General features: G+C 41.0%; 1 protein-coding gene and 1 long non-coding RNA gene across 3 annotated transcripts in view; one reads left to right on the forward strand and one right to left on the reverse strand.

The window, feature by feature from the left end:
* The window catches only part of Ap1s3 (adaptor related protein complex 1 subunit sigma 3), a 51,790-nt gene that overhangs the window by 14,893 nt on the left and 24,710 nt on the right, over positions 1 to 12,187 (forward strand). Inside the window, exon 1 of one of the 2 annotated variants that reach the window (XM_042679258.1) lies at positions 1,296 to 1,301. The exons of the other annotated variant lie outside the window; for it this stretch is intronic. Coding sequence (XP_042535192.1) covers positions 1,299 to 1,301 — 3 coding nt within the window. The 5' untranslated portion in view covers positions 1,296 to 1,298. Of the gene's footprint in view, positions 1 to 1,295; positions 1,302 to 12,187 lie in introns of those variants that run through there. 2 annotated transcript variants of the gene reach the window in all.
* The window catches only part of LOC122107494, a 337,519-nt gene continuing 326,871 nt past the window's right edge, over positions 1,540 to 12,187 (reverse strand). Inside the window, exon 3 of the long non-coding RNA XR_006147358.1 lies at positions 1,540 to 1,610. This is a non-coding gene — a long non-coding RNA (uncharacterized LOC122107494). The remainder of the gene's footprint in view (positions 1,611 to 12,187) is intronic.

Genomic DNA, 12,187 nt, shown 5'->3' on the forward strand with positions numbered 1-12,187 from the left:
CAAACACACACACACGTATAATAATCTCACATATATACACTGTTGAAAGCTTAAAGGCAACTTCTGGCATTAAGAAAAGTAAAAGAAAGGAAATCTTGTTTATTTTATATATATTGTTAGGTAGATTATGTATATTGTTTGTAGAAAATAAATGAAGCCATAACTTTCCCATTTTGTATTTACTGGCAGATTATGGGATATGTTACTGGTACTTAGAACTTTGAATACTGGAAGCATGTGGTCATCTGCTCATCCAGAACCGGTCTAGTTTCTTTTTAACCTGCGGACAAGCCTGCTGAACAACTATGCAGTTTCTCCAAAGTTTGATGCAAGTCTCTCCTTCCTTCTCCTCCTCTCCTTTCTCTTATCCCTTATTCTATCCACTTCCCCCTTCCCTTCTGCTCCCTTCCCTTCTCTCCTCCTATCCTTTCTTTTCCTAACCCTTCTCCTCTCCTCCCCCCTCTCTACTCTTTCTCTCCTTTCTTTTTGGAGACAGAGTCTTTTGAGGTAGCCCAGACTGGCTTCAACTTGCAGTTCTCTAGGCTTGGCCTCCTAAGTGCCAGGATTACAGTTGAATGTGCACCTCCAAGTACTGTTATCTTTCAGGTATTAAACTGAAAGTCATGTACTTGCTTATGGGCTTCCTCATCCTTAAACAAGGAAATCAAGGAGAGAAGCTAAAACTGAACTCACTCTTAATAAGAAGAGTAGTTCACTGGCAGCCATTGTACCTACTTGTCCTCCTTTCCTGTCCTCACACCCCATTTCTGTTGGAGACAGCACCCTACTACCCATATAGAATCTGTTTAGTTATCATATCATCTCAAAGGAAGTACTGGCTTTTCCTTTCTAACTAGACCCTTGGTAGAGATAACCAAGTAAATTTTCTCAAGTTCAAGTTCCTCTTTGTTCCTTTGTATGAGAAAAGATAAGGGGCCACTTTGATCTAGTTAGATGACTTCATTGTTTTTCTGTGAGCAAAAGTTGCCTGTTCAACGAACCTGGCCTAGAGTTTTCCCTACCCATCTTATTGCCACACAGTACATGTAATAGTGGTGACCTAGTGCCATTATTGTCTTCAGTTGAGTTTTTGGTTCTGTTATATGGCAAGGAAACAGAAGGCACATTTTTAGAGGACAAATTGGGAGTCTTTATTGGAAAGCCGGAGAATGCAGGTAGCCTCTTGTCACACAGACCTACTTTCAGAAAATGGAGCCATGAGAGCAGGAGAGGAAAGAAAGAGCAAAACAATACCAACAAACCAGATCAACTTCAATGGAGAGCTGAAGTGGGACACCATGGTAACTGAAGAGCCAGGAGCCAGGACAGGAAGCATGGCGTATGGGTGCTGAGCTGGCCCAGGCCTAAATAGAGTCAAGTCAAGGGGAAGGTCCCAGGGAGCTTGAGAGTTTGAAACCCAAGACTGGCAGGTCCAGTAACCTATTATCTTGTCCCAGCCCCTGCCTCTAGGAATTCAGGCAGCCCATCATCTGGGCGGTAGGACTTCCTTGCCTCTACCATGAAGACAAGATGTCACCAGTCAAACTCAATACCCTATCATCCACCATGTGGCTAAGATGGCGCTGGTTAGATTCAGCATCCCTATTTCACTTCTATCTTAATCTCTTATAAGTCTAGAACTTTAGGGCTTTTCTGCTTATTTTTATGTTTGGCAAGGAAACCTTTGGTACTGGATGGGGTAAAGTTTGAGAACTATCTTTCTTTGGGGAGGGGAAGGAGAAGCAGGAAACTATGGGACAAAGGATGAGCTAATTCAGCAGTGATAATCACTAGACACGGTGTTGGAAATGAATTATACCTTGCAAGGCAGTGGGGCAGAGGGAAAAAGCTGGAAGAAAATGAGGGAGGTGGTGACTCTATTCAAAAAGCAATGTACTCATTCATTACCTGACTTATTGTAACACCTCTACATCACCTGTATATCACCTTTACAATAAAAATTTTAAAAAAGAAAACTACCAAGTTAAAAAAAAAGCTATCTTCATGTTATAAAGATGGCTCAGTATCATAATGACTTTAAAAGTTGGTGAGTTCTGTTTAACTGTTGCCAATGGATGTGTTTTTACTTTCTCCTTAGGGAGGCAACCAACAATGCACAACTATTTAGCCCAGCTCTAGAACCATCTAACTGAGATTGAGCTGGAGTTAGCTGCTCAGATGTTTGGGTTCCAGTTTCTTTAGTATTGATCAGAATCACATATGATCATGTCTTTCTGTTTTCTTTGGCAAATTGATATATTACATTACTTGACTGAAAACTTTCTAACAAGCCTTGTATAATACAGATTAATTCTACTTGTATATTATTAGATTTAATTTTATAATATTTAATTTGCTAATATTTTGTTGAGGAATTTTGCTTCTGTGTTTATGAGAATTCTTCAGATTTTTTGTCTTTTCTAATGCAAATCCTTTCATTCTGTGAGTCTAGGTAATACATGATTGTTTCATTTGTAATTACTGTGTTAGACACTGAATAAATATTTGCAAAGTTGAATGGAATCAACTAGCTGTCCTAAGTGTAGATAATTTAAAATATTCAGTAGATTGACTTGCAATGATAATTGGAATGACATTTAAAAAAACAACACAATGAAATCTTTAATTTTTTAAAAAGATTTGGGCTTGAACTCAGGACTCCAGTGCCGTCACTGAGCTTTTTTTTTTTTTTTTTGGTCGGTCGTGGGGCTTGAACTCTGGGCCTGAGCACTGTCCCTGTGCTCTTCAGCTCAAGGCGAGTGCTCTACCACCTGAGTCACAGCACCACTTCCTCACTGAGCTTTTTTGCTTCAGGATAGTGCTCTACGTATTGACCCACAACTCTGCTTCCAGACTTTTGTTGGTTAATTGGACTTTCCTGTCCTGACTGGCTTCAAACCACAGTCATCTTGAGTAATTGGGATTAGAGACATAAGCCATCAGGGTCCAGCTGAAGACAGTTTTTAAGACTGAAAAGAAATATGTACACTTCAAGGCCAGTTGTAGGTTGTTCTAACAAAGGGCCATGAACCAGGTGATAATAACAAGGCTGTTCTCAGCTCTCTAGGTAGAAGCCCAAGATCAAGGTGTCCTAAGTTGTAAAAGTTGGCTGGCAACTTTGGTGCACTTTGCCCCCTGTTCCACCCCAATTTCTGCCTTCATTTTATATGGCATTGTGGGGTGTGTGTCTGGTTTTGAATTTTCTATTTTTAAAAGCACACCAGTCATTGGATTAGCTCAGTTGATCTCATTGTAACTGATTTTTCTGTAGTGACTCTGTTTCCAAAGGTCAAAATTTGATATTCTGGGGTTTAGGACTTTAACACATGAATATATGTGGTGAGAAAGCTGGTATGCCTGCCTGCCTGCCTTCCTTCCTTCCTTCCTTCCCTCCCTCCCTCCCTCCCTCCCACCCTCCCTTCCTCCCTTCCTCCCTCCCTTCCTCCTTTCCTTCCTTCCTTCCTTCCTTCCTTCCTTCCTTCCTTCCTTCCTTCCTTCCTTCCTTCCTTGTCTTTTTTTTCCAGGAAATGTTATTATGTAATATGGACATAAGGATAATACTTTTGTCTTTTGTCAAGGAATTTTCCTGACAAAAGGGGTTTTAAAGTTTTACATATGGCTACTAGCTAATTCTGAACAGTCAGACTTTTAAGTTGCAGATTGCTCCGAGGTGGCATGTGTTCTTTGGGCCATTCATTCTATTTTTTGTGTCCTCTTACTATTTCTCTTTATTTGATTTCAGCTGAGCTCTGAAAGTTACTTATTTCACCTGCTTCTCAGAGAATTCCTGATGCTACAAGTAGATAGTTCTGCCACCAGATGGTGTACCAGGACTGGGAGAAAACTTGAAATACATCAGCCAATGTGGTAATCTCTCCACATTTTATTTCATGATACAGGTTGTTTTTAATAAGACAAAGATGAAATTCTGAGGTTCTGTAGATTTAATTAAATGTATAGATTTTCTTTTCCTTTACATGATAACTTCTTGAGGAAGTAAAAGAACCATATAAAATCAGTGAAAAAACACTGAGAGAACTTGATCTCAGACTAGATTTGATGGTAATCTTGGTTTGAGATGAGGAGGAAAGGTTTCGAGACCAGAAGACTCTTCCTCAAACAAAAGTAGCCAAAAGAAATCTTTACTAGTAATAAAGTGATAGACTGTTGGGGCAGAAAGAATATTTAGCCATCAGTTAACTCAGCAGCCATATTAATGGCCAACATTAAAACATTTCCAGTGTTTCCCATAACCAGTCAGATTCCAGAGTTCCTGAAGGCTTGGCAAAAGCGACTGTGTCCCCACCTCACTCCTGCTCCTTTGGCAACACTGTGGCTGACTTTCCACTGTTGCCTTCACTGGGATTTGCAATTTTGAGTTGACTATTTTATCTTCCATCCCTTATTTTATTACACTGAACCTTTACTCACATTTAATAAGGAACCTGCCCTGCCCAGCCCATGGAAGGTATTTGGACACATGACCCGCTCTTCTAGTTCATGGAACTTGATCTGAGGTCTGGGCAGGGGGGCTGACATGATACTTTGTTCAATCCCTCACCTGTCTGCCTCCCACTATTCCAGCTGTTTTGTAGGAAAGGGCACTTGGTTTGCCATAAAAGAGTGAGGCGATTCCAGTAAAAAGTTAGCAGGGAAGGTGACTAAACCCTAAAAGAAAACCACAATCCACCAAACCAGCTTCTGTTAATGAATAGAAAACATCTTGGAAGTACATCCAAACAGAGGGAGAAATTCTAAATGGACTCTACCTTACAGAGACTATGGAGAGAATGAATAAACGCATGATTAGAAGACTAGTAGTTAACAGGCAGAAGAAAGAAAGGAAACAAAATGACTCATCTGCAGGTCTGAGCAGTTTCTGGGGTAAACATTATTTAAGCATTGGACAGGTGGTTAAGGAGACTGAGTGAGAAGACAAGGTAGCAAGTCAGCTAGCAATTGAATAGTTTGTTAATAAACAAAGAACAGCGGGATACTTTGCTGAATACCCAAGAAAAGGTGGAAATCTGTTTTTGAAAAGAAAAACAAAAGAGGGGTAAGTAATGCCATCATTCCAAAAGGGACAGAGAAGGCTCTTCCTTTCCTCAATGAAAACAAAAGGGAGGGAAGAAGGGGCCGATTTGCTAGTGATACCTAACTGCTTACTGTGTACCCAACTCAGCAATAAGAGAGTCACATTACTGATTATATAGATGAAGAGGCAGAGGACTAGAAAGATGAGATAACATCCACATTTACTTAGCCCATTTCCTCCAACAGAAGTAGAATTCATTGGCCAGTTCTCAAGCTATGATTCTCAAAGCTTCCCACTGACCAACCCAGTTACTCCAAGGCCCTGCTGCCCTTGGCCAAAAGTGTGGCTTGGCCTGTTAGTAAGTGCCTAGGATGCCCCAAGCCAAATAGATTGGTCCTTCGATAAGTTCACAGCACATTCTGGGCCAGATCTAGATGAACTGATTGACAAATATACTGCATGTCTTGGAACAAACTAGAAAAAAGTGGTTTTGTTATATCATTTTGCCCAATGGCATATAAAATATTAATATTGATATTAATTTGTTCCATGTAACAAATTTGTTTCAAAAATTCCTCAGAACAGGTAGACTGTCAGCAGACATCCTAAGAGCATGCATAAATGGCACCTGAAATCTTCAGTCTGCTCAGCCTGATTTCACCCAGAGTATGCTGGGTAAAATGTCTAGTAATGTAAGGCTTATACACATGATGTATCTTGGGAGAAGGCAACATGGCTTGTGAAGAGGGAACTGTATGTGGCTGGAGCTTTTAGAGGAGATGAGTGTAGCATGTTGGTGGAGTAGATGACCCTCCTTCCACTTGCAAGCATCGCTGTGTTGGAGATGCAGAGTGAAAGACAATACGTGAGAGGTAGCAGGCCTGTGGTTCTCAGTGGGTCCTTGTTGCCTGCAGATAGAAACTGTGTACTCCTGGAGGCATGACTGCTCAGACCAGTCCTGCAAAACAGCTTCATGACTGGTTAGAAAAATAATTTGAAGAGAATTGTTATCCCTTTGAGTTTGCAGATACCATTAAGCTCTTCAAGCCAGAGAATTGTTAAACTAGTCAGGAGAACATGCCAGGAGGACTGGTGAAGACACATGCCTCTGGACATGGACCATTTTCTATTTTGTCATTTTGAGTTTCATTCTCTCTTCTTTCCTCCTCCTCTTCTCTTCTTCTTCTCTTCCCCTTCTTCCTCCACCACCTCCTTCCCCGCCCCCCCCCCCCCCATATCTCTTTCTCTCTCTCTCTTCTCTCTAAGATTACCAGAGATGGATCCCAGGATCTCACACATGGTAGACAAGCATTCTGCTACTTAAGCCACACCCCTACTTGTGTTTGTATTTTGTTTTTGAGATAGTTTTACCAATTTTTACCCAGGTTGCCCACAAACTCAAGATCCTCCGGCTTCTGTCTTTTGAGTAAGTAGAATTACAGGTGCAAACATTGTAATTTTCAAGCTTCAGCTTTTATTAGTGTACTAAATCAACCACATTTCTCCTTTCCAGTGACCAGTTGGAGCCTCCTGCTTTTAGCTCCCCTCCAAATGTTTTGGTTTTGGGGGCTTAATACAGTTTAGAAAAGTCTGCTCTTGTCACTTAGTGGCATTATTTTTGGGGAGGGTGAGGGAAGAGATAAAAGATACATTCAGTATATCTGCCTTGAAATTTCTTTTGATTTTTTTTTCTACCACAATTATAAGTGGAGGTCCAAATGTTAAATTTGTATGTTTCATAGTATACTAATAACCATTTGTTAGATGAATAAATGAATAGGTCTGTCTGAAATATGATGACCTGGCATGGTTGTGAGCTTTGAGATTATCTGTGGTGAATCTTGAAATGATGGAAGAGTACTGAGCAAGGGGAGGCTTTTCAGGCTAACTTCATGACTGAAGCAGCTATTTTCCTCCATTTTATGCATGTTATTGATCAGCATTAAGTAAAAGAAATTTGAGTTAATTCCTGCTTCAAAGACTATACTTCTCTGTGCTTTGTAAGGAGAGACTTAGCTATTTGGTCTCTTATTGACCTTCTTGAAGGTCAGTCTTCTGACTGTTTAAAATGCAGTGGTTTTACCCATCCTGTGTCCCACCCAAGTAATTCCTTTCTATACTTAGAAAAAATATATATACAAGTTTTCTTCCTGGTACCCACATTCTTTGAGAGTTAAAGATTAACACTGCATAAAAGTTTGCCTTTTGGTTAGCATTTCCTTACTGAGTAGCCTTCTGTTTATACATTGGTTTTGCTTTTGCATCTCTGTGCAAATGACCTCATGCTGGGTTTTGCCCTTGCATCTTTCTCCTATTCTTTCTTCCTTTAACCACAGCCCCTACTAGAAATTCATTTTATACTACCACCTTGGGCAAGAAGTATCTGAAGACAATATTTACTGTTAGTGGGAATAATTGCCCTGAAGTGTGACATTCTGTTCTGCTCTTTCTATATATATGTTGATTGATTGGGACTGTGTTTTACAACCCATAGGATTGCAGCCTGTTGTTGGAAGCACAGTGCTCTCGTTAATATGGGAAATTTTTAAAGTAAGTTCATATTCCTACTTCCTTTATTTCTTTGGCAAAATCAAATAACATTGCCTCGAAATTAGAAACAATTGGTGGAGGTTTCTCATGCTAAAGAGGTTGGGATGACAATTCCTGTATCTTCCTTACTAGCTCTCTTTGTCCTTGTGTATACCCTGCTGGCATCTTATTTGTATGGCTAGAAGACATTTTGTTTTTGTCTGGTTACGCATTCTATATTTTTTATTTGTGTGTGTGTGTGTGTGTGTGTGTGGAGAGAGAGAGAGAGAGAGAGAGAGAGAGAGAGAGAGAGAGAGAGAGAGAGAGATTTTGCTTTATCATTCTTTTTGTCCTTTGAATAGTTGTGTCCAAAGGGGTTATAATTCAGCCATTATGAGTATAAGACATCCTGATAAACTCATCCCTTCCATCATGCTCCCCCTTCTCACCTTACTCCTCCTCCCTCCCCCCCACCACCCCAGCCCTTCAAGTTAACTGGATCCTTAGTGGTTGCACCAGTTAAACCTTCCCATCAACCCTTTAATAGGTGTTCTTTCCTTCCCCACATGCCTGGCAATCTGTATTTTTAAAGCAGCTTTAGTTTCACAACAAAATAGAGCAAAAGGTGTAGAGACAGCCCATATAGCCATATACTCATATACCCTTTCCCCTCCACACATAGCTTCCCTTATCATCAGTGTCCTGTACTGGAGAGTGAATCCATTATAACCAAAGAGCCTTCAGTCATTAATTTTTGTTACCCAAAGCCCACAGTTTACATTAACATTCATTTTTTTTGGATTGGACATTGTGTTTGTATTGGACATTGTATCAGTTTGGACAAATATATTTGGTATGCATCTCCCATTATGGGGGTGTCACAGATGATTTGTGTTAACAATCCTTAGTACTCTCTGCCTATTCACCCTCCCTCCTCACCCCTCCTCCCCACAGTCTTTATTATTTTCCCCATACTTCAGATTCTCAATCCTGTGGCATCTCTTTCAGGTAAAGTTTAATATGTTGAAAGGAAGAAACTTGGCATTTACTTAGTATTGTGCTTTCAGATAGAATGCTGACTGATTTTTTTTTTTATTAAACCCGGTTAAAGTCCTTTCCATTACACAGTTTTCTAATCTGCAGGATTATGTGTATGAATTTTGGGAAATCTAGTGATGAACAAAGAAGAAAATATCATTTATAATTCAACTATTCCAAGAAAACCCCTTAAAATTTTAGTACATCTCTTTTTAAAAATTATCTTTTAGTTGTACAAAAGGGTTTCGATTCAGCATTTCTGGTTTGAATACAGTTGCATCTTCTCATTCACTTTATAAGTAGTTGTACACAGGAGTTGCCACTTAACAAAGCAGCTTTTGAATACAATGCATCTTTTTCAGTGTCATCCCAATCCCTCCCATACGCAGTCCTTCCCTCACCGTCTTTTGGTAGGATATGCATTGGATTCTTGTCTGCATCTTCTTCCTCCTCTCTTCTTCATTCATCTACCCCTTCCTCTTGACCCCCTGGATCTTGATCGGTGTCCCCTCATTATTCTCTTCCATCTGTTCCAAATGTACCCATCTCCTCCAGTTCCTTGGTTCCATGTTTACATACATACATTGAATATTATGACTGTTTTCACCCATTTTTCCTCTCTCCATTTGTCTGCCCCACTCCTAAAACCTGTTTCAGCTTTCTAGTATTCATTTTGTTCAAATGTAATGTAGTTGTTCAGAGGAGTTACACTGTTGGTCTCCTCCACCCAAGCGTACCTTACTTCAGTCAATTTGTTCGTATATGTATCTATCCATATAGATACATATAGATATGTTCTCATATATGTTTATAATTTAATCTGACTTCCCCATCGGAGAGAAAACACATGCCCTTTGTCTCTCTGAGTCTGACGTGCATCATTTAACATCATTCTGCCAAAGGCCATCTTATTTCCTTGAAATGACATAATAGATTTCTTCCTGATGGCTGAGTAAAATTCCACTGTATATATCTACATACCACATTTCCTTGATCCATCCATCTGTTGCAGGGCACTCTGCAATGGTGAATAGTGAATGGGTGAATGGATGAATAGTGTGCAGCAATGATCATGAGTGTGAAAGTGTCTTTATTGTATCTTGATTTTTAATCTTTTTGATAAAGGCCCAAAAGTGCTGTGGCTGGATCATAAGGTATTTTTATTTTTTAGTGTTTTGAAGAATCTCCATATTGCCTTTCATTGTGTTTATATTCCCACCAATGGTATAACAGGATTCTTCATATAATTCCTTTGAAAATATAACATGGCTTTGCTACAGCATTACACACAGACACATAATTTTATGATTATAACAGTATATCACTGTTATTTCACTGAAGTCATTTAGCAAATATCACTTAAAAAACCTTATTTGGAAATTCTATCACTTTGCACAAATATATTTAACATATATTCTCCATTATAGTATCATGGATTATTTTCATTACTCAACAATCCCTTGTGTTTTGTGTGTGTGTGTGTGTGTGTGTGTGTGTGTGTGTGTGTGTGTGTGTGTGTGTGTGTGTGTGTGTGTGTGTAATTGAGAGCTGCCATGAACATCTAATACCTGAACATTTATCTGCTTTTTTTTAAAAAAATTCAGACAGGGTTCCACTATATAGCACAGGATTTTGGACTCAAGATCTTCCTACCTCAGCTGTCTGAGTACTGAGATTATAGGCATGCTCATGACAGTTAGCTTTATTCATCTGTATCTTAAAGATAGATTAAAAAATGGACTTACAGCCAGGCTCTGATGGCTTACACTTGTAATTCTAGCTATGCAGGAGGCTGAGATCTGAAGATCACGGTTTAAAACCAGCCTGGACAGGAAGGTCTATGAGACTCTTTATTTCCAATAAACTACCTTAAAAAAAAAAGCCAAAGGGCTGAGAAGGTGGCTCAGTGGTAGAGTGCTTGCCTTGCATGCCTGAGGCCCTGGGTTCGATTCCTCAGCACCACATAAGCAAAAAGAAAAAAGCCGGAAGTGGTGCTATGGCTCAAGGGGTAGAGCACTAGCCTTGAGCTGAAGAGCTGAGGGACAGCTCCCAGGCCCAGAGTTCAGGCCCCACAACCGGACCCCCCCCCCAAAAAAAAAAGCCAGAAGTAGAGTTGTGGCTCAAGTGGTAGGGTGCTAGTCTTGAACTGAAGAAGCTCAAGTACCGTGTGTTGGCCCTGAGTTCAAGCCCCAAGAGCAGCACACACACAATGAAAGGCAGGGTCCTTTGGAGTTTATCACCAAGTCACTTTTCCAGAAGGTTGCAGTTTGAGAGAAGGCCTTTGTGTTTGAAAGAAGAGAGAGAGACTCAGAATTATTTAACATCTTCATTTAGGGAGGGAGCTGCAGATTATGGGACGTGAATGGGCAGCATAGGAATGAAGAAGTGGGCAGCTGAGAAAGGCAAGCCCGGGCCTAAGAAGGTGTGTTACCTCAGCACGGGGATGATGTAGGTTGGGGACAGACGTACTGATGTCTGTACTGAGGAAATCCCAAGTGACTGTTATCCCCTCCTCCTTGTTCGGGAGTGAGGATGGAAGTAGGGACTGAGGGCCACGGTTGTGACTTGGAGTAACTGACTTGAGGTTCTTGAAGGTGCTGTACATTCAATGTTGGATTGCCTGGAACGTTTCTGAGCAGCTCTGGAGGTGCAGCTCTGCTGTGCCGTCATCCAGGTTGAGAAGTGTCTTTAGGATTTTCCTCCAGAGGGTCTGACATCTGCATTTGGAAGGAAGATGAGAATGGATGAGCTGATCTGGGCTAGGAGTGTGCAGAAGTTGCTGCAGACATTGGCAAGGATGGGAAAGAGCAGTGCTGAGTGACATAGCATGCTACCCTGGCCGCCACAGGAGGGCGCTGGTCAGACTGATCCACTTAGAGGACAGAAATGTGTTTGGTGTATTATTTCTTAAAGATTTCTTTTTCTTTTTTTTTTTTTGTTAGCATACATTAGTTGCATAAGGGACTCTTTGTGATGTGAATCTCCTTTACTTTCTTCTCTCCTTTTCAAAACAATTTTGACTGATTAAAAAAAATTTACACGTGAGGGCTGGGATGTAGCTCAGTGGCAAAGCGCTTGCCTAGCAAGTGCAACGTCCTGGGTTCGATCCCCAGTACCAAAAAAGAAAAGACAAAAAAAAAAAATTTACACGTGAATATAATGGACCTAGACCATATGCATCCTCATTTCACTTCTGCTGAAGCCTCTCTTGAATGCACCCTGTTTGACTCTTTAGTATCCTTCCTTCCTCCCTCTCTGCCTGCCTGCCTCCCCTCCCTGCCTGCCTGCCTGCCTCCCTGCCTCCCTCCCTGCCTGCCTTCCCTGCCTGCCTTCCCTGCCTGCCTGCCTCCCCTCCCTGCCTGCCTCCCCTTCCTGCCTGCCTCCCCTCCCTCCCTCCCTCCCTCCCTCCCTCCCTCTCTTCCTTCCTTCCTTCCTTCCTTCCTTCCTTCCTTCCTTCCTTCCTTCCTTCCTTGGACGCAGGACCTGGGTGCTGTCCCTGAGCTTTTTTAGCTCAAGGCTAGCACTCTACCAAACAAGTCACAGTTCTATCAATTGGCGATAGAGTCTCAAGAACTTTCCTGTCTG

The sequence above is a fragment of the Dipodomys spectabilis genome, unplaced genomic scaffold (genome assembly GCF_019054845.1).
Source record: "Dipodomys spectabilis isolate Male_0828 unplaced genomic scaffold, ASM1905484v1 ptg000051l, whole genome shotgun sequence".
Lineage (NCBI taxonomy): Eukaryota > Metazoa > Chordata > Mammalia > Rodentia > Heteromyidae > Dipodomys > Dipodomys spectabilis.